Source organism: Bacillus rossius, chromosome 3 (assembly GCF_032445375.1).
Source record: "Bacillus rossius redtenbacheri isolate Brsri chromosome 3, Brsri_v3, whole genome shotgun sequence".
NCBI classification, from domain to species: Eukaryota; Metazoa; Arthropoda; class Insecta; order Phasmatodea; family Bacillidae; genus Bacillus; species Bacillus rossius.
The window spans coordinates 51,436,912-51,456,008 of record NC_086332.1 but is presented as its reverse complement, the minus strand read 5'-3'; the positions used below and the strand labels follow the sequence as shown (position 1 = coordinate 51,456,008).

Sequence of the window (19,097 nt, the reverse complement as noted above, 5' to 3'; positions counted from 1 at the left end):
TTTAATTAATGTCTCGTTTAAGTCTTTATAAATAATTCTGTAACTTTTCTGAAGGGTTTTGCCGTGTAGTATGTAATTGCAGCCTGGCGCGCCGCGGGACGGAGCTCTCTCCCACGCCGGCCGATTTCCCCTCCCCTCCCCGCAACCCGCGGGCGTCGGCCCGCGGGCTAGCGGGGAGAGTCAGTCGTGTCCTGGTCTCGAGCGGAGACAGACGTGTTCGTCGCTCCGCGAGCCGCGTACTTTGCGCTCGTGGCTAGTCGTTCGTTCAGTTCACAGATTGTCGCAGCAGCTGAGCTGCCACCGCGAACCAGCAACGTGCTTAATTTACGAGTTCTCGGGAGACGTGTCCAGCTGAGAGTTTCTACAACGCGAACGTGTTGTTACGGGTTTCTGAACTTTCGCCGCCTTAAGGGACATTATGTAATGGGCCGCGTACGCACAGCGCTTCGTCGCCGAGTCCTCTCTAACTGGGTCAGCTTTGCATTCAGAACTTTACGATTCGTGTTGAAACGTATTCGCGAACAGTACGGTCATCAGGGAGTCCGGGTCGCCGCGGTAGGGCACTCGTTCTGCGACGGTTCCGCCAGGCTGCGGCAGGTATTTATACGTTAATAAAAATAGGCTCGTGAATTCGTTAATGCCGTGTTCTACTTGCGACAGTCTACTAACATTCCTCACCACCTCACTCTCCCTCCAGGTCCCGCATCCCCCGGTCCCGGCCACGTTGGCCTGGACCCACACCTCTCCGACGAGAGCAGTACGGGCATAACAGGACAATTACATCAACGGGAAAACGGGGACTTGAAGCCGAGGGACGTCATTATATATATATATATATATATATATATATATATATATATATATATATATATATATATATATGTGTGTGTGTGTGTGTGTGTGTGTGTGTGTGTGTGTGTGTGTGTGTACAAGATGTTTTAATAGCAGGGGGACAATGTTTTTCCAGCAATTTATTTTCCACTTCCCAGACGGGCACCTGGGCCCCTAAGGCTACTGGGCCCCTGGGCATTTGCCCCTTTTGCCCCCCCCCCCCCCCCACCATTCGGCGGCCCTGGTCGGCGCTGCCAATTATAGTTCCACACTTCTTCCACTCAGCATCTTCATCCACTCCGCTGGACACTTCTTCTCCCACTTCTAAATAGCCCTACCCCCTTTTTTTGTCTTCTTTTTTTTTGAAGATCCCTAAGCTTTTACTTCAGTTAGGTGTGACAACTGCTTCTTCCAAGAAGTCTGCGTGCAACTTCCACTGTTTTTTTGGGCATTCGTCAGAGATACCCGCTGACTTTTTTGTTTAGCTACCACGACATAGACTGGATGTAGTCCTTGAAATAAGGGATTTCTCAATAATTTTATTATCTTTACAAGTTTGTAGTGCCGTCGTCCCGGTAACGGAGACTGCGTTAGCGGGTGAGCCTAGTAGGGAAGTCGGCTGGTATACTGTTCGGTCCGGATGGGCGCCAGGCTAGCTTGCAGCTAGGCCACGATGGGTGTGGGTCGTCAGCCCCTGTGTAGCTCACTAGGCTCGCCGGCGGTGTGGAGTTCGCGTCTGGAAAACATTCACATATCTCATTATTCGCGTCTCACGTCTCGCGGTCTCACGTCTCGCGGAGTCTCACAGGGTTACACTTCCGTCCTTGGTCGCGCGCGGGCGAAGACTGACTAGTGATGGTGACTGCGCGGAGGAGGGGTGTGAGGGTGCATTTCGCCAGCGGGGGCTGGTGCTGGCGGGGTGGGGACCGGGCTTTACTGCCCACGGAGGTACGATGTCAGTAGCTAATGTGAACTTAGCACCAATGTTTTGGTTGACTGTGTTTTCCTGCTCCACACCCGCTGTGACTCCATCCGAATTCATGAAATGTTTTCAGGATAACCCAACATAGTGGTAGTGGAACTCTCCCTGTCATGTTTAGCCATCTTTCACAAAATAAAGTGTGTCTGTAAGTATGTGTGTGACCCCTTAAGAATACCTGGTTTGACAAACACCTTAATATCTGTTGCAACCCCAGGCCAGATTTAATTTATAGTGCTCACTGAGTGTATTTAATAATATATAAATGACTGGTGTTTTTTAAATAAAAAATTACTATATAAATTGACATCGTACCTCCGTGGGCAGTAAAGCCCGGTCCCCACCCAGCCAGCACCAGCCCTCGCTCGCGGAACGCACCCTCACACCCCTACTCCGTGCAGTCACCATCGCTAGCCAGTCTTCGCCCGTGCGCGACCCAGGACTGACGTGTGACCCCGTGAGACCCCGGGAGACGTGAGACCGCGAGACGTGAGACGTGAGTAGTGATATATGTGAGTGTTTCCTGAACGCGATCTCCGCACTGCCGGCAAGCCTAGGGAGCTGCACAGGGGCTGACGACCCACACCCACCGTGGCCTAGCTGCAAGCTAGCCTGGCGCCCATCCGGACCAAACAGTACATCAGCCGACTTCCCTACTAGGCTCACCCGCTAACGCAGCCTCCGTTACCGGGATGACGGCAAAATAATATGCACCCATATTTAGACCTACTGTTAGTAATTTTTCACATGGAGAATTTAACTAAGTAAATTGTAAATGTTTAGACATTAAAGCATTTATTAGTGCTTTATGGATGTGGAATATGAGGGTGCTCTCCCGCTATTCCCCTCTTGAGGCAATCTTCAGGAGTTCGTGGTACAAGGTGGACGTGACTGTCACATGTGGAAGCTGCAACACTTACATCACTGAGTTCTACCTGCTGGTAAATCTTATTAATTAACCGATATTGTGGCCATAGGTGGCATGGCCACTTGATTTTATATTTATTTTAATTAATGTTGAATTATGGCTGTGACGTAATTTTAGTTTTAGTATTTGCCCTTTTTCTTTTTTTTATAAGTATTGGTCTTTTATAAATTTGGTTAATCTTATTTTTAAATATGTTTTTATATTATGTTTTTTTAAATGGTTTAGTTTCTTGATATTTAATTATATCTTTTTGGACTTTGAATCATAATACGGTGTACGACGCTCCCCCCCGTGAAGATTGAAATGGACTGTTCCAAGGCAATAAGGTGGTGGGGGAAAATACGTCAAGAGGGACGGAATGAGCTGTATGAGCGAGTCGTCAGCTGATCGCCGTGGTGGACGTGTATGCGCTTCGGGTGTGACGAGCGCGGGTGATGGCTCGTGGTATTGGGCCGGCGGGGACTCGTGAATATTTTTTAACATAAATCAGCTGACGTATATTGAACTTCGGCAAATACTTAGATTGTGGCAGGTGCTGCCAAGAGGATGAAGAGTCTACGCTACTTTTTTCGTTAATGAAGCATTTAGCAAGTGTGCTAAAGTACAGCCGGCTAAACTCCGGGCCAGGAGGTCCGGGGTGGGATGTGACGTACAACGTTTAATCCAAGTAAGTGATTCCGGCTCCGAACTTTTGCCCCTGTAACCCCGGGGCGTTGATATAAACTTTACCCACCATAAAGTGAACAATTTAAAAAATTTTTTTGCCAAAAGACCCTAATTCCCACGTCGAGTGTATGTTGCGTCCTCGTACTCATTTTTACCGAACCTTCCATCAAGCATGCCATGAAGCGCCGTAAAATAAATTCACCCGGGTGTAATCAAGATGTTTTAGAGAGACATTAATTTTTACTAACTTTTACTTGAATAGTATTGTTATTTATTATATATATATATATATTTTTTTTTTAGAACGGTTTTTGTATCAATGTCTGAATTTATTTATGCGTTTATTGCAGTATTTATTATTTATTGGTATATATTAAAACGTGGCTATATTAAAAGCCTCTATAACTTTATAGGGCAAATGGTTTTAGATATAATTGTAATTTTTTTGATATTTGGTCGTAAGTTAAATTCCTTACCATGCTCATGCGCAAATGGTCTCATTAAAGTTTTTCACACTTCGAGTAATTATGTTCTTTTCATTTTAAATACTATTAATCTGATCTCTTCCTTTTCTAAAAACCTTTTGAATAATTTATTTATGAATTTTGGGGCACTCGTTTTTTGGAGCAGCGTGCAAAATAATAACTTAAAAAAGATAAACAAGATTGGAGTGTTGAAGGCTGTTCCCAGACGGGTGTCTAACTTGTGGTGGTGTGACACCGGGAGTGTCAACCGCGACAATATCTTCGGTACTTAATTCTCCATGAATACCTGGACAAGTTAGTGGTGCAGAGCATGATCCTCCGGTAGTAACTTCTCCTTTGCCACGCGACTGCACCGTTGAGTTTTAAATAGAGAATAGGACTGACTGATTCGGATCGCAATCTTTCTATAATGGGACGCCACTGGAACACATAAACAAGTAACATGAAGTGCAACATTTTTAAACAGTGTTTCCAGTGTAATTTGTAGCATACCGACACAGGCTTAGAACCTGCATGTTTGTTTTATTCAGTATTTCTCCACCATATCTACTTAGGAATCAACTACATATGCGATCAAGGATGTCGTTAGTTAGTAGGATTTTCACCACAGGTGCAGCCACCGAGCTTAGTGAACCACACTGGGGCCAGCGAGCCAAGCCAACCCTTGGGGTTGACGTCCGGGCTAACCTTGCACCCTCCTGGACCAATCTCATATTTAAATTATTGTAAATTACTTCTATGTCACTAATTTCAACCCAGTTCTCAGTGACGGGACCGCCAGGCGGTAATAATGTAATATCGGCTGGCCATTTTCCTTTCACATATCTTGTTGAAAAAGTACTTGTATTTTTTTATTGTCAGTTAAACAATTCTATTTCTGTCTTACTTAAGAATGTAAGATGTATAGCTCAATATTTTCAAGAACTAGCTCATTTGTGCTCTTGTTAACCAAAGGTACATCTTTGAACATGACTTCTCGGATTTGTTATTTTTCTTTGGCATTTCACTATCCACTCCTACACTCGAGCAGTGTTATGCAAGTTATAAATTTAATGTGACTCCTCGGTGTTTCGCCTCATTGTATGTTTTCAGCATTTTCTATTATTATTTAATGAGTTTCTTTAGGAAGAGAGAGATTACAGCCTCCACTACAGTTGCAATTGACTTCACCAGAGCTCCGTAAGCCATAACATTTCAAGTTTCCTGCAAGTGCTTTACAGCTACAGTAACATACCTGAGGCACACAAGATCGTCGCTTTATGTTGCCTCTACAGGCTATCTCCTATGCCATAATGTTGCCTTTTAACCACGACTCTGATGAGGGGTTGGGCTTATTATGGACAGTTATTTTTAACTTAAGTGATTTACAGTAATATTAATAAATTAAGCAAAGCAACATATTGTTATAAGAAATTATATTGATAGAATAATATAGATGGTCCGGATCTCCTGTTCAGTAACACATGCTTTAATATTGATGGGTTTATTGGTCAATAACTGTGATAAACATCAAACATAATATACGAATTTGATATATTTTTGAGGTATTTATGCTCATATGTCTACGTTTCAATGAAGTAAGTAGGTTGACATTTCACGAATAACACCTATAGTGAAAAAAAGAACTAAAAATTGAATAATTAAAGAAAATCATGTTTATTGCAATGCTGTTTTAAAAATACTCTTACTAACTTAAATGACGGGTTTGATTCACGGATGTCATTTATTTTGCGCAGAAGTGTATAATATCATTTTTCTTAATACTCTTTGGGACGAAAAGACTGGAAGTAATTTGCTTTTTCCACGCTAGATAGCGTTGAATAAAGTTTTACACATTGAGCTCAGCTGGTCATAGAACGAAATACTAACGAGATGGCTTTACAACGTTTCTGATCCCCGAAAGTGATGGAGCGGTAGTGCAAATTGTAAGAGGGAAAGATTGTTGCTGGTTCGAAAAAGAAATTTTGAAAATGGATGGAATCCAGGTGAGGTAATCTTAGGTAAGAACTGATAAATATAGTGGTTTTGGTAGTGAATGTTTTTACATTGCGTCACAATATAATATGTAGAATATCATGTTAAAAATGTTATGACTTAAATTTAATTAGTTAATAATTTATATAATTGAGAATTTGCATAAAACGATTTAGAGGAAAACAGTTTTGGATTTTGCGGTTTCATACTTCTGTGCTACCTGCTTGCAATTGGCATGCTTTGATGCGGAAGTAATAGCACGACCGGTACATTTGAATTACGCGGTATGTAAGTAATGAGTTGTTTATATTCGTGTTCTAGTTTACTTTTTAGGAATAAGATATAGATTATGCTACACACTTATGAGTTTTATTTGGCTTTGAATTTGGTACTACTAATCTCTGATTAAACAGATAAGACTTCGATACAAAACAGATTAAGACTGTACAACTAAAAAAATTAACAATGAAAAACCCAAAACGATTATTTAAGAACACTTGAGATTAACGGTGGATTAAAGCACTTATCTTAGGGCGGTTGATTGTTCGATACAAAACTAAGGAGCTAAAATTTTCTTCCGTTTCATAAATCACTGACGGAAAATATACCTGGCGTTATGCCTGTTGTATATAATGACTAATGCTTTGCTATTTTATATAGAATAAGGACAATGTTGTGGAATATATATATTATTACCATAAGAGCAGCAATTGTAAGGCGTATACGGAGTTGTATTCTGTGCGTAGTAGAATGTAAGTAGCGACAAAAAGAATGTTTATATCATCAAATTGGTGTCACTTCTGTTGGATCTCCGTTCAGTGGCGGATAGGATACAGGAATTTTTTTTGGAAAGTGATTTTATATATATATTTCAAAATGGATCATCATATATATACACACACACACACACACACACACACATATATGATCCATTTTGAAAAAAAAAAAAATTAAGCCAACAAGGGATTTGGACAAATTATCTGTGTGGTTTGTAGTTACAGGTGTTGTAACAGCTACCTTGCAACACCTAAAATAATATCGCATATTTTTTCATTATTTCAGGGGGATATATCTCCCGTATTCCCCCCCCCCCCCTCCATTTTATCATCACTCTTTTGCATCCGCCACTGTCTGTTTTTAAATATTTTGATGAAACGCATATATATATATATATAATTATATATAATTATATATTGCCTATCTTGTGGAGTGAAAAGAAAAAGAAAATAAAAAATAAAAAAATAAATTCACTTCAGCCTTACACTAGTGCTGATTGTTACATTCATGTTAAAATAATATTCCAGCTAAAATAAATATTTTAGAATATACTTGTGACAGTCATTTATGTTTACAAATTTTCGGAATTATACTTAAACGTAGCCTGTTTTACCTGTTCCAATGTCAAACACAATGGAGCAAGCAGTTCCATATCGTACCGCCTTCTTGACGGAAAGAAAAATACTTTGAAATATTTAAAAAGTGTTCGGATTACTTGGAATGCATCATTGACGTAACCACTCTCAATAAGCTGTAACCAACAATGCAAGGAAACATAAGCAACAATTTGGTGAACTTACTTCTAGTCGAGAATTCACATTGGAAATAACACGGTACTTATTATGTTCACTTTATACTAATTTTCGCCAACATTTTATGAAAACTTTTATTTAATTTTTAGTGTTTATTTGTGTTCATGAATTTTAGTTTCATTGGTTGTTATGAAATATTAGTAGTGTTTATCATAAAAATCATCACTGCACACACACGGACAAATCAAACTTAGAAAGTTTATACTCCATCCACAAGAAGGTATTAGGGAACATCAGTAAAAATTAAAATAAATGCAGTGAACAGAAGAAACCAAATCGTACCTATGCTTCGATTAGTGGTCACTGCTGAGGTTGAATCAATTAGGTAGTTACCATACCGCAGTAACATATTTACGACACATAATATGTTAATGTGAAATGTTTCTGTGGCATATAGCTGAATATATCGATAAAGCAATATTTACATATAAAGGATTATTGTTAATTCCAGTCATATAAATGGACAATAATATGACTATTTTAATGTGGTAGCGGTACTAAGAAGTTAATATACATAAACTTACAATATATAAAATTAAAAACCGCGATAAAGTTATTATAAATAAAAGTTAGCTAATTTAAATTATACAAAGTTGTCTAGACATATTTTTTTTTGGTATGTTATAGAAATATTAGGGTCTACAATGTTTTAGTGCGGAAATGTTACAATTATAAAATGTAAGCCAACCATTGTGTGCCGCTTGGAAATGTTATATAATCCACCGTCGTCGGAGAATTCGCAGGTCTAACAGTTGTGACAGCAACTGGTTGTGTGGTTGTCTTTACCCTAATGATGATGATGTGCCTTGTCGTTAGGCAAAACTACGTAAATTTAACAGCTATAAATGAAATCGTAGTTGGCAAAACAGTTTGGCAAATTGCTTTCAGGGAAAACTAGGGTTAGTCACTTGAGGAATGACAGGCACATGCGTACATGTAGGTACGCATTTAGATTTTTAGGTGAAACTGAAGGTTGATTAAGTTCTTTTCAGTTTTCAGTAATTTTACCGTCAGACAGAAAAAAAAACGCTATTGAAAATTCGAAGCAAAATTATTTAATTACAATGATATTTTGGTAATAAGTTTGCCTGTAATACATCAGTCAATAAACTTTCATGCATGGAATATTTTATCGTGTTATTCCATGGAAAAATCAAGTTCAGCAAATCCGTTTTGAAATATTAAAAATATGATTTATGCTCATGGCAAAGTTTCAGGGTGCCTTGGGCCCGTAGTAGAGCGCAATTAATGGTTCTGTTGACATATACTGTTGTGTTTTTCGAAAATAGGCGAATGTAATCTGCAATGAACTGTGTAATTTTCAGTAGCATGACATGGCAAACGTTTAAAGGGATATCTAAGTCACTGAATACTGAGACGTCACCCAATACGTATTACGTCTCTTGATTTTGAATGACAAATGAATTTGGATTCACAAATAAAATACAGGAAAAGTACACTAACGTAAGCGTGATCCGGGCTGAAAAATTTACTTTTTCTCTTTTTTATAATTACTTTATCAGTCCTTTTATTCTTACTTTATTCGGCTTAGGTGTTCATAATGTCATATTCTTTACAAATATGCACAATAAAATTAAACCATCCACATATATTTAAAAGCGGAATGAACATAACGGGGTTCAGTTTTTAACTCTAAAAATAGACACGTTTACAGTAGTTGCCATGCCACGTAAATCACATCGCGTACTGAAGTTGAGAACAGTAGACGGTTCACCCTTCAGGTACCTCTTGGGTAGGAACGTCATCACCAAGAACCTAAGAACTCTTCGTGACCGATCGTCGTGCCACCAAGTCATTCACGTCGGCGCCGTGCGATCTGAAAGAATACGCAACTCCCTCGTGACGAAGCAGGAGAGCGTGAGGAGTGTTGGTGCAGCAGAACTCGACGCACAGCCATCTCGGGCTCCGAAAGGGTCAAAGGATGGATCCCATCATGTTTAGGATAAGATAACCTCCAAAAGCGTGTGATACATAAATTAAATTATGCCTTAGGGAAGAGGGTGATATGTCAATGAAAAATTGTAGATGAACTCCATAGCAAACCATAGATGTATGCTTAAGAAAGTTTACGACTTTACGGATATGTACATATGCAGACAGAAGGAAAAAGGAAATATTAGCTTTTGTTAATATAAAAACTGATAAATAATCGCACAAAGGCATTAAATCACATTAATAACAAGTTGAAACCATCCATACGACACAAACGTCTTAAACACATTTCTGCGCAGAAACATCAAAATGTCCAGAAATTGAACGTTACTGTTTCTTTAACGCACCCATTCGATACATTAAGGAAGGATATGAACGGTTGGATGTACTTGTGAGGTCGACTCACGGCAACGTCCGCCACGTTTCCTTTCCCGCGGGCGAACAAGCCGGGTTTAACTCCGCCGGGAAACGTATAAGACCGGTGTCACACTACGCGTTTATGACGCTGCGGCTAGAACTTCCGCTTTTCTAATAATATACAGTGCAAGTCTCTCAAGAATGCACTAAGTAAAATTTTATCAGAATCGAAGATGCAAACGACTGATGTAGAAAAAGTCACGGAGTATAAATTGGCAACCGCTCCGGTTCAACCGCATAGTGCGACACCGGCTTCACGAGTGATTTGAAAACTCAAAGCCAACTTGGCCTCCGGCTTGTAGCAGGCAGTGATGCCTTCGTAAGAAGTGTAAGAAGGGGGTTGTAGCAGGAAGCAGGGCCAACGTCGGCAACTATGGAATCAGGGTCGTAGCCAGCTTATCACTTGAAGGGGTGCGAGGAAATTGGTAGGCTGTGCGGGGACGAAATGTTTAGCACGGAAAATTGCACTAGTAATTAATTATAAGTAACATGTTTAGTAGAAAGTAGCCATATAGTTTATAAATAAACTCCGTTTTGTGATGTATGCCAATTTATTGTTGTACTATATTTCATAAATATTGCCTCTAAGCAATGAGATAACATTTTTCGTTGTAACATGAATCAGAATGTTAGAAGAAAGAGTCGAGAAGGAGAGGGGACGGTGCTCATCTTGTCCGTGGCCTTGTATTGAGTCCGTGTATCCTCGTTTCTCGCGCAAACTTGGCTTGCGGTGGGAAACGGGGGATGGCCCCTTCCCAGCCCGGATTTTGCTTTCTTATTTTATTTTGGAGGGTATATTTATATTTACTTTAATGCTTAAATTCATGTGTTAAATGCCCCACACACGTTCCAGAAATACTGCTGCAGAACCATGTCTTGCGACGCAAATAAAACTGAAGCTTATAAAAATTAAGCTTATAAAACGTACGCATTAGAACCATGTCTTTGGATGATGAAAAGTGATGAATACCATTTTCGAAAAAGAGGGTGAGGGGAATACCTACGCTTTATTTGAAATATTAAAAACTATTATGACAGTGCCACAAAAGACACTTTAGTAAAAATAAACAAATAAACAACATAAGTGATGTATAAAGGAAGAATACAAGTAAAAGAGTCTTTCAGTACTTGCCAGCGATGTGTAACATCTAACCAATCGTATCACAAAATATGTATTAACACATCACTTATAAAATTAGTGACTTTATATTATATATGATACATTATTATTTCACGACTTATTTATAAAGTACTAGAAAAACTACATGGCAATCGTCGTGCTGTTCAAGACTTCTGTTAGCGGAACGATACGGTAAAAGGCTGTCTCTTATTTCTCTTTCTCCCTTTCTCCCTCGCCGTGGACATGTTTGTGCTCGCTGACACACTGTAGCACAAACGCCAACTGTAGGCCGCACCGCTTCTCACAACTTTCTGTCACACATTTACGTCGTATTCACGGAATTACTCCCGCCATATGTCGTAAACCGAGAGCTAAGATGTTACACATAAAAAAAAAATGTAAAGAAACAACAAAGTCGTGAGCTGGAAATGATGAAGTTTACGAAACGAAATTGTATTACTTCAGTCTTTTAAAGTAACTTAGTTACTTTTAAAAAATATTTTTTTAGTGTCATGTGTCGCAAATAAATACTCAATATAGGTCAACACATCATCTGATGATGCCATTGTCACCTCTGAACATGTTCTGAGCCAAGAATGCGCACGGGATCCTCACGGGATATCCGGTACGTGTGTGGAGAAGGGTACATGCAGGCCACTATCGATAATCCCGAAGGTGTGGCCTGGAAAATTTTTCCTCTGTTTTTGGAACGTGTATGGGGCCCTTAAAAGTTTTCTTTCATTAAATTTGTATGAAACAATTAAATTCACATTATTTGAGACCACAAATGTTGTAAAAATTCCAAGGCCAATCTCTAACTGACGGGCATTTAATGACATTTGCAACTGCAACTTTTCTTTGTACGATAGCCCCTCCCGAAAAATCTTCCTGGAGCCGCCCATGTTCTCGCGCGCTTGTCTGTTATCGGCCAACTCCAAGTCTTTCTCAAACAACCACGCCGTGTCAACCTGCTGAAACCGCTCAGTAAAGCGTCAACAAAAACCACGCGAGAGGAAGAAAGGGAAATTTCCCCCATCATCTTATTTAATTTACTAAGAAAAAAATGTTCAAAACTAACCTTTAACAATAAAATGTACTACCACACTAATACTAGATATGGGTCATTCAGCCAATTTCCGGAAGTATTCCTCTGTAATGAAGTGGGAATAGTATTCTACGAAGCCGTAGGACATCTTACTGCATTTCATTGGACTTGAAAAATGACAATGGCTCAAAGTTAGTGAAAATCAGCAACTCCTTTGTAATAATTGAGACTCCAGTGATTAAGTATTTCTGCATCACTGATTTGAGGGTTATTATTTCTATTGAGGTGAATTCTAATGCTCCGAGAAACTAATGACATGTACATCATATGAATTACAAATTAGCTTGTCGATGACCTAGATAATTCTGTGTTTTTTTTATTAATGGATGAAAACATCTGTTTATTGTTTTTTTTTTTTGCATTTGGCTTCATGTTCTACTTGAAAACAAAGTCAATATAGAAAAAAAAACTCAACAAATAACAATTTAGTGATATCTATGACGGCTAAGGAGCAATCACAGCATTTGCCTAGTGATTTCGGAATATTGAAAATACGGAATAAAAATGCTGGTGCAGGATTTGAACCAGAGTCCTCGGAATGCGGGTTTAATCACCTTTTTTCTTCTTTTTTTATCATGTTTGGCGCGTTGGTAATTGTCATCACAGACAAGTCAGCCATTTTTATTGTTATTTTGACAGTTTCATTGACTTCTATGTGACCAATTTAGACTATACAAATTCACAATCATTTCTTACCCGAGACTTGGACCTAGACCCTCGCACCGAAAGCCGTCGTACAACAATTGTGTCACTTAGCTCTGTAATTTCGATTCATCTCATGAGTGCAGATCGAGACTGAAGAATCTTGTTAGCCAGATTCAGTGTAACTTATCCTAGGGTGTCACATGTCCAGAACCGGTAGCCGTATTCTGAGACGTAGCTGCACTGAAGCGCCGGAGACATTTCACGAAACTCCTCGCCAGAAACTTCGTATCTCGGTCTGCGATCTCTGGCACAGGCTGTATCGTCGGCCGGGGACCTGGTGATAGTCGGCCGTGCTCGTAAATGTCCTCGGCTACCCGGGTGAGGGCGCTATTTCTGGGCGGCTCGGCTCCAGGCGGCTGAAGGAATCCGCGGAAGCCGTGATGCGTCGTCACACGACTCGCTGAAGCTGGGTGGCCGAGCACAACAAAAAAACCCTTTGACTTAAGAGAAAACTGGCAGTGTGCAACGGGAAATGGCAAGCGTCGTAAGCTTCTTGCGGCGTTAAAACGAGCGAGAGCGAGAGAAGGGTGAGGGGGGGGGGAGGAAGAGAGAGAGAGAGAGAGAAAGAGAGAGAGAAAGAGAGAGAGAACGAGAGAGAGAGAGAGAAGAGAACAAGTGAGCGAGCAAGTCTTTCCGTCGTATGGAGATTGCAAGTCAGCGGGAATTAATAACGATGAGCGAGAATGGAAACGCATTTGTTTCGTGAGGTGAATACTGATAAAAATTTAATTAAAAAATGAATTTTCAGAATTTTTTCAAGCTAAAATTTGAATTTTAAAACTGCATGTATTAAAAAAAAACAACTCTCCACAAAACAATTTTTAATAGAGATTTTTGATTTTCAAAGGTTTTTTTTTTATGTGTAGGACTTTGGTTGGTGACTTGTACACACGAACCTCTTTCTTGTACAAGAATGTACAAACCTTCTTGTAAACTTCTTCTTGTGACGAATTTATGCCGTGCGAATTGCCGCCTAGAACGCTAGTGACTAGTACAAAGGTGCTATTGTGCTATAAAGATCTATTTTTTGTTATCAAACTGTTAATAGTTCGTGTGTATAAACAATCAGAAAGTTATTTAAATGAACGCCATAAAAAATATTTGAAATTTTTTTCCTTGCGCGTATTTATTCTAGTCTATTTTAGTAAATTAAATAAATTGTTGCACATAATTTTACCACCAACCGATAATAATAATAATAATAAAGCTCTCAACCTTATGCCTTGTGTAGTGTCCATTATCTTCCTTGCATATTAACTATATTTGAAATTAGTTTTCACTTTCTTGTTCACCTATTCGGTTCAGTACATGCTCGAGAAAGGCCGTAAATAGAGGTTGACTTCCTCTTTTGGTAAGAACTAACTGAGACATTTATGAGGTAAACATTTGGTTACCTTGCTGCCTTCATTCTACTGCAGTAGTCCCTCTTATATAGTTTGTGTCTTGTAACTTGGTCTCTAATTTGATGATTCTCAAAAGTTGTACCAGTAGTAGAAATTTACCAAATGCAAATTGCAAAGCAATATATGCTCTTTTGTTTACGAACACATACACCCACGTGAAGTTGTTTACAAACACTGTTATATTTTAATATTTTTCAGATTGCATTTTTACTACCGGGTGCCCATCACGCATAAAAATGTATACATAATTTTAACGATTTATATTAGTTTTATTATTTTTCGTAGTGGCTTCTAGTCATGGTAACTAATTTAATTATGGTTCTGATCACAGTCATGTGGATATGTCTTGTGGTAAAGTAATTTATATTTACATCTTTAAGATTACAATAAAGTTGCAGTTTGATTGGCGTCTTATAATTTTAGTTTTGTCTTTTTATAAATTTACCATTTTTTTTTTTTAGCCAATTCCACGATCCTTGTCACTTCATAATTTACTTTGCTGCATTTTGTTTTAAGTTTAATACTGTCGTTTTCAGGAGATAAAATTTGAGTTATTTAATTATGCGATTAGGTATGCTGTAGAAAACTTGTTAATGGACTCTTCGTCATCGAAAAGCACGAAGGTATGTTTGTATTAAAGGAAAAACTAACTTAATGGTGATCGTCTCCTGGATATTCAATGAGTTTTGACAGTCTCAGAGCGTTGATAGTAGGAACATATGTACCTCAGATCGAGTGAAAGCATAGCTGTCATTATGAAAAACGGAATAAATGTGTGGTTTATATCGTACATATAGTTAACGTTAGTCAGAACTAAATAACATTATTAGTTACTAACCCAAATTCATTACGTATCATTAGAGATGATGAATGATGAGAGTGGAGCATTGAAGGAATGAATGGACTGTGGAAATGGGATAACCTCGAGACAAACCCGCCGAATAACGGCAAAGTTCGCCACGTTTCACACTGAAGAAAAATACGGGGTTGACTCTGCCAAGGAGAACTAAATCTATAAGATCGATGGCAAAAAAACAAGAAGTTTTCTCATTTCACTTATATAATTCAATAACCTCGTGGCAGTGGTCTGCTGCCGCTCCATGGTTAGTCAGCACCACGACGCCTGTCGTCAGGCGACGACGCCGCCGCCCGAGGCGGAGAGGTTCGGCAGCCGACATTACTGTCCGTTATCGCCTGCCGTTTCCAAAAGCCGTTAGAGACGCTCACCGGCTTCTCCGCCACGTGCGAGCGCTGCGTGCGTGGGCCTTCCGTGCGTGGGCTGACGGCTCCAAGGACACCTCGTCGCGACGCGTGCGGACCGTCCTCGACCCCCGCGACACTTCCGCGTCGCTTCCTCCGGGTTCCCTTCAGCCCGCGCGCATTTCCTGCAGGAGCACGAACACAGGTGGCAAATTACCTTATTAGTGCGTATCTTTGTCCAGCTCGCTGGATTGTGCTGAACGGTTGCAGGTTCACTCTAAGATATATAAGCTTCACATTAGCGAAACTTATATTTAATCACTCAAAACATGATTAAAACAAATATATTTAGTAGTATAGTTTGGCCGGTCCTGAAACAGGATGCAGGTAGTGGATTGTGATTGTCGGTCCGCCATCTTGGATTGTGACGTCACGGCGGCCATCTTGGATGGTTGTGACCTTGACCTTTGACCTTGACCTTGAATTTGATCCTCAGAAATCGCCAAAATCCGCCAAAATTGGGCAAAATTTGCCCAAAATTCCTCAAAAATCGCCAAAATTTCCATTTCTGTGGAAAAAAGTTCCGCCAAAAAATCTCAAAAAATTCCACAAATTAAAAATTTCTCATTTCGAGGGAAAAATTTCCCGTTTCGAGGGAAAAATTCCCGTTTTTAGTCCTTAAAAATCCCAGCGGCTGAAAATTCCTAAAACTGGCTTAAGCATCCTTAACTCAAGCCTCAGTTAAGCCATTTCTAGGAATAAGGATACCATGACCGCCATCTTGAATTATGACGTCATCGTTGCAATTTCCGTTACGGCCGCCATCTTTAAATTTATTATCCGATTTTAATGAAAAAATTAAAAAATTATAAAAAAATTAAATAATAAAATTTTTAATAAAATATTTAAAAAACAAACATTTACGACACGGAGCTCGGAGTCCTCGGTTCAATCCCGACGAGTGCAAAAAAAATAAAAATGGTGACCGATCCTTCCCCCGAGGTGGCTGCAGGCATACTGACTCCCACCACTTTTTATCATCATCTAGTATGACGTCATGGCCGCCATCTTGTCTTCGATGCTGGAAGCCATCATCATTGTATCGTCGGCTAGAGTGCGCCGATGACATGTTAGTTTAATTCGTATCCGCAAGAGTGCAGTAATCATTTATTACTGTGACATCCGCCATCTTGTCATTTGGCCGCCATCTTGAAAATCCGTAATTATTTAGCTAGAAATTCGGGAAAAGTTCCAAAATTCATTAAATAAATCACTCATTAATTTACATATTGATTCGATCGATTCCCGTCCTCGGTTCGATACCCGATCGTTGCAATAATGTTTAATCTTATGTAAAAAAAATAATTTAAATAAACCATGTTCAACAATCTTAAAGAGACTTTAAATCCTCTACTACCACCATCCTATCAGACATCAAGACCACCATATTGGAAATGTGTAATTTTAATGCTAGAGATCCGGGAAAAAGTTCAGAAATCATTAAATAAATTTCCGATCAATATACTGATTAATTAGATCAACTAAGATCCTTGGTACGATCTAGGATGATGCAAAAAAAATTAAATATATCATCAATTTAACATAATAGTAACAGGTTCGAGGAATTAAACACCGCAAGTTCTTTTACAAACATAATATTTATTACATAATTTCTATTCTACTACAGGATCACTTACGAAAGCCAACAATCTTATAATCATTTAGTTCCGCAGCGGTGTGAAATGACTAATTCTTAGCTCCAATCGGTTTATACTAGACAGAGTCCAGCCAGAACCTTTACAGACATAGTCCACCTCTTCTTGACAGAGTTTCTGGATACCGTTTTTAACAGTTTGCTTCACATCGTTAGAACTGTAAATTACTGCAGCAGATGTCTTGAATGCACACTTCTTCACTTCGTCATCGAACGGATATGGCTTTCCATATATACAGTCCAACCACAAGTTATATTTCAAAGGTCCGTTTGTTGCTACATCATCAGTAAGCTGATTGATTATCTTCTGTCTGATATCGTCAAGAAAATTACAAATGTCCTTCGACTCACCGAACGTATTTAGATAATAGTAGTCTTTCAACGTTCCACGAAATGCAGACTGCGCCAAGTAGAAGCCATTATCGTTCACTTGTAATGCTACGAACACAGTCTTAGGTTTAGTTCCATGTTAAGACGTCATAACAATCGGTTGCTGGGCATCTGTTTTTTTGGTTGTACGCTTTCGTGTCTCCAATCTAAAGCGAGGAGTCGAAATTTCGGCAGGTAGTTCAGCAGTAGGAGCACAGACTCCACCTTTACATTTTTTCGCATGATGTCGCAAACTGTCAATTCGAGTAAACCATTTAAGGCACTCATCACATCGAAACTTCATGCGAGAAGGATTCTTCGCGCATTTGCTCCGCTCATGTCTTCGTGCATCATGGTAAAATGCGAACGACGTATCACAGTAGCTGCAAGGATACCGTGGTGATGAAGACGATCCTTTCAGACCCGATCCAGATACAGGCGTTGCAACAGTAGTACCATTTCCAGGCATTCTCTTATGCACATCGATGCATCGTTGTTGCGCCGAAACCTTTACTTTCTGCCGCACAGCAGGACCTTTGCATGCCTTCATGTGCGTTTTCATATTATCTTTTCTGGCAAACTGCTTATGACATTTCTCACAAACAAACATTTTACGATATAGGTTCTTGGCACATTCGCTCCTCTCGTGTCGCCGAGCATTGCTGTTGTTTGAGAAAATCTTGTCACAGTAACAACACCGATGTTCGCTAGTTGTCAAATCAGCATCCATTGAAGTCTCCATCGAGGTCGTATCGTCGATCGTCGTGGTTTCCTCCACATCCAGCTCAGTAGTCATTAAGCTATCTTCTGCTGGTGGTATCACATCTGTTGAAATCTCCTCCAATGTTGACATCGTCGTCGTTGCCAACGGGATCTGCTCCACCATTGTCGTCGCTGTCGTCAAGGTTCCCGTAGACGATGATACAACGTCCATCGAGTACGACGTTAAAGTCGGTAAATATGCCATCGAGTTCTCAAGAACAGGTAATTACGCGACTTATTCACCAGATGAAATAATCTAGGTGATCCTTACACCGTCGACGACAGTAACAAACTGAGCGACCTGCTGTCTAGGACTCGCTTATATACATGCACCGGATGGAATAATACGCAAGTCAAATCAAGAACCACTTACCATAATACCAGAGTCAAAACAACATTAAAAATAGAAGGACCATCAACGTAAAGGCAGCACATTTGGAAGCACCGACAACGTAAAGGCAGCACCGACAACGAAAAGGCAGCACATTTGGAAGCACCGACAACGAAAAGGCAGCACCGACAACGAAAAGGCAGCACCGACAACGAAAAGGCAGCACCGACAACGAAAAGGCAGCACATTTGGAAGCACCGACAACGAAAAGGCAGCACCGACAACGAAAAGGGAGCACATTTGGAAGCACCGACAACGAAAAGGCAGCAGCGACAACGAAAAGGCAGCACATTTGGAAGCACCGACAACGAAAAGGCAGCACCGACAACGAAAAGGCAGCACATTTGGAAGCACCGACAACGAAAAGGCAGCACCGACAACGAAAAGGCAGCACATTTGGAAGCACCGACAAAGAAAAGGCAGCACCGCCAACGAAAAGGAAGCACATTTGGAAGCACCGACAAAGAAAAGGCAGCACCGCCAACGAAAAGGAAGCACATTTGGAA

General features: G+C 40.0%; 1 protein-coding gene across 1 annotated transcript in view; it reads left to right on the top strand.

Moving 5' to 3' along the window:
- Window positions 1-5,752: 5,752 nt before the first annotated feature.
- The window catches only part of LOC134530685 (angiopoietin-4-like), a 130,384-nt gene continuing 117,039 nt past the window's right edge, over window positions 5,753-19,097 (top strand). The window contains exon 1 of the mRNA XM_063365750.1: window positions 5,753-5,874. Coding sequence (XP_063221820.1) covers window positions 5,860-5,874 — 15 coding nt within the window. The 5' untranslated portion in view covers window positions 5,753-5,859. The remainder of the gene's footprint in view (window positions 5,875-19,097) is intronic.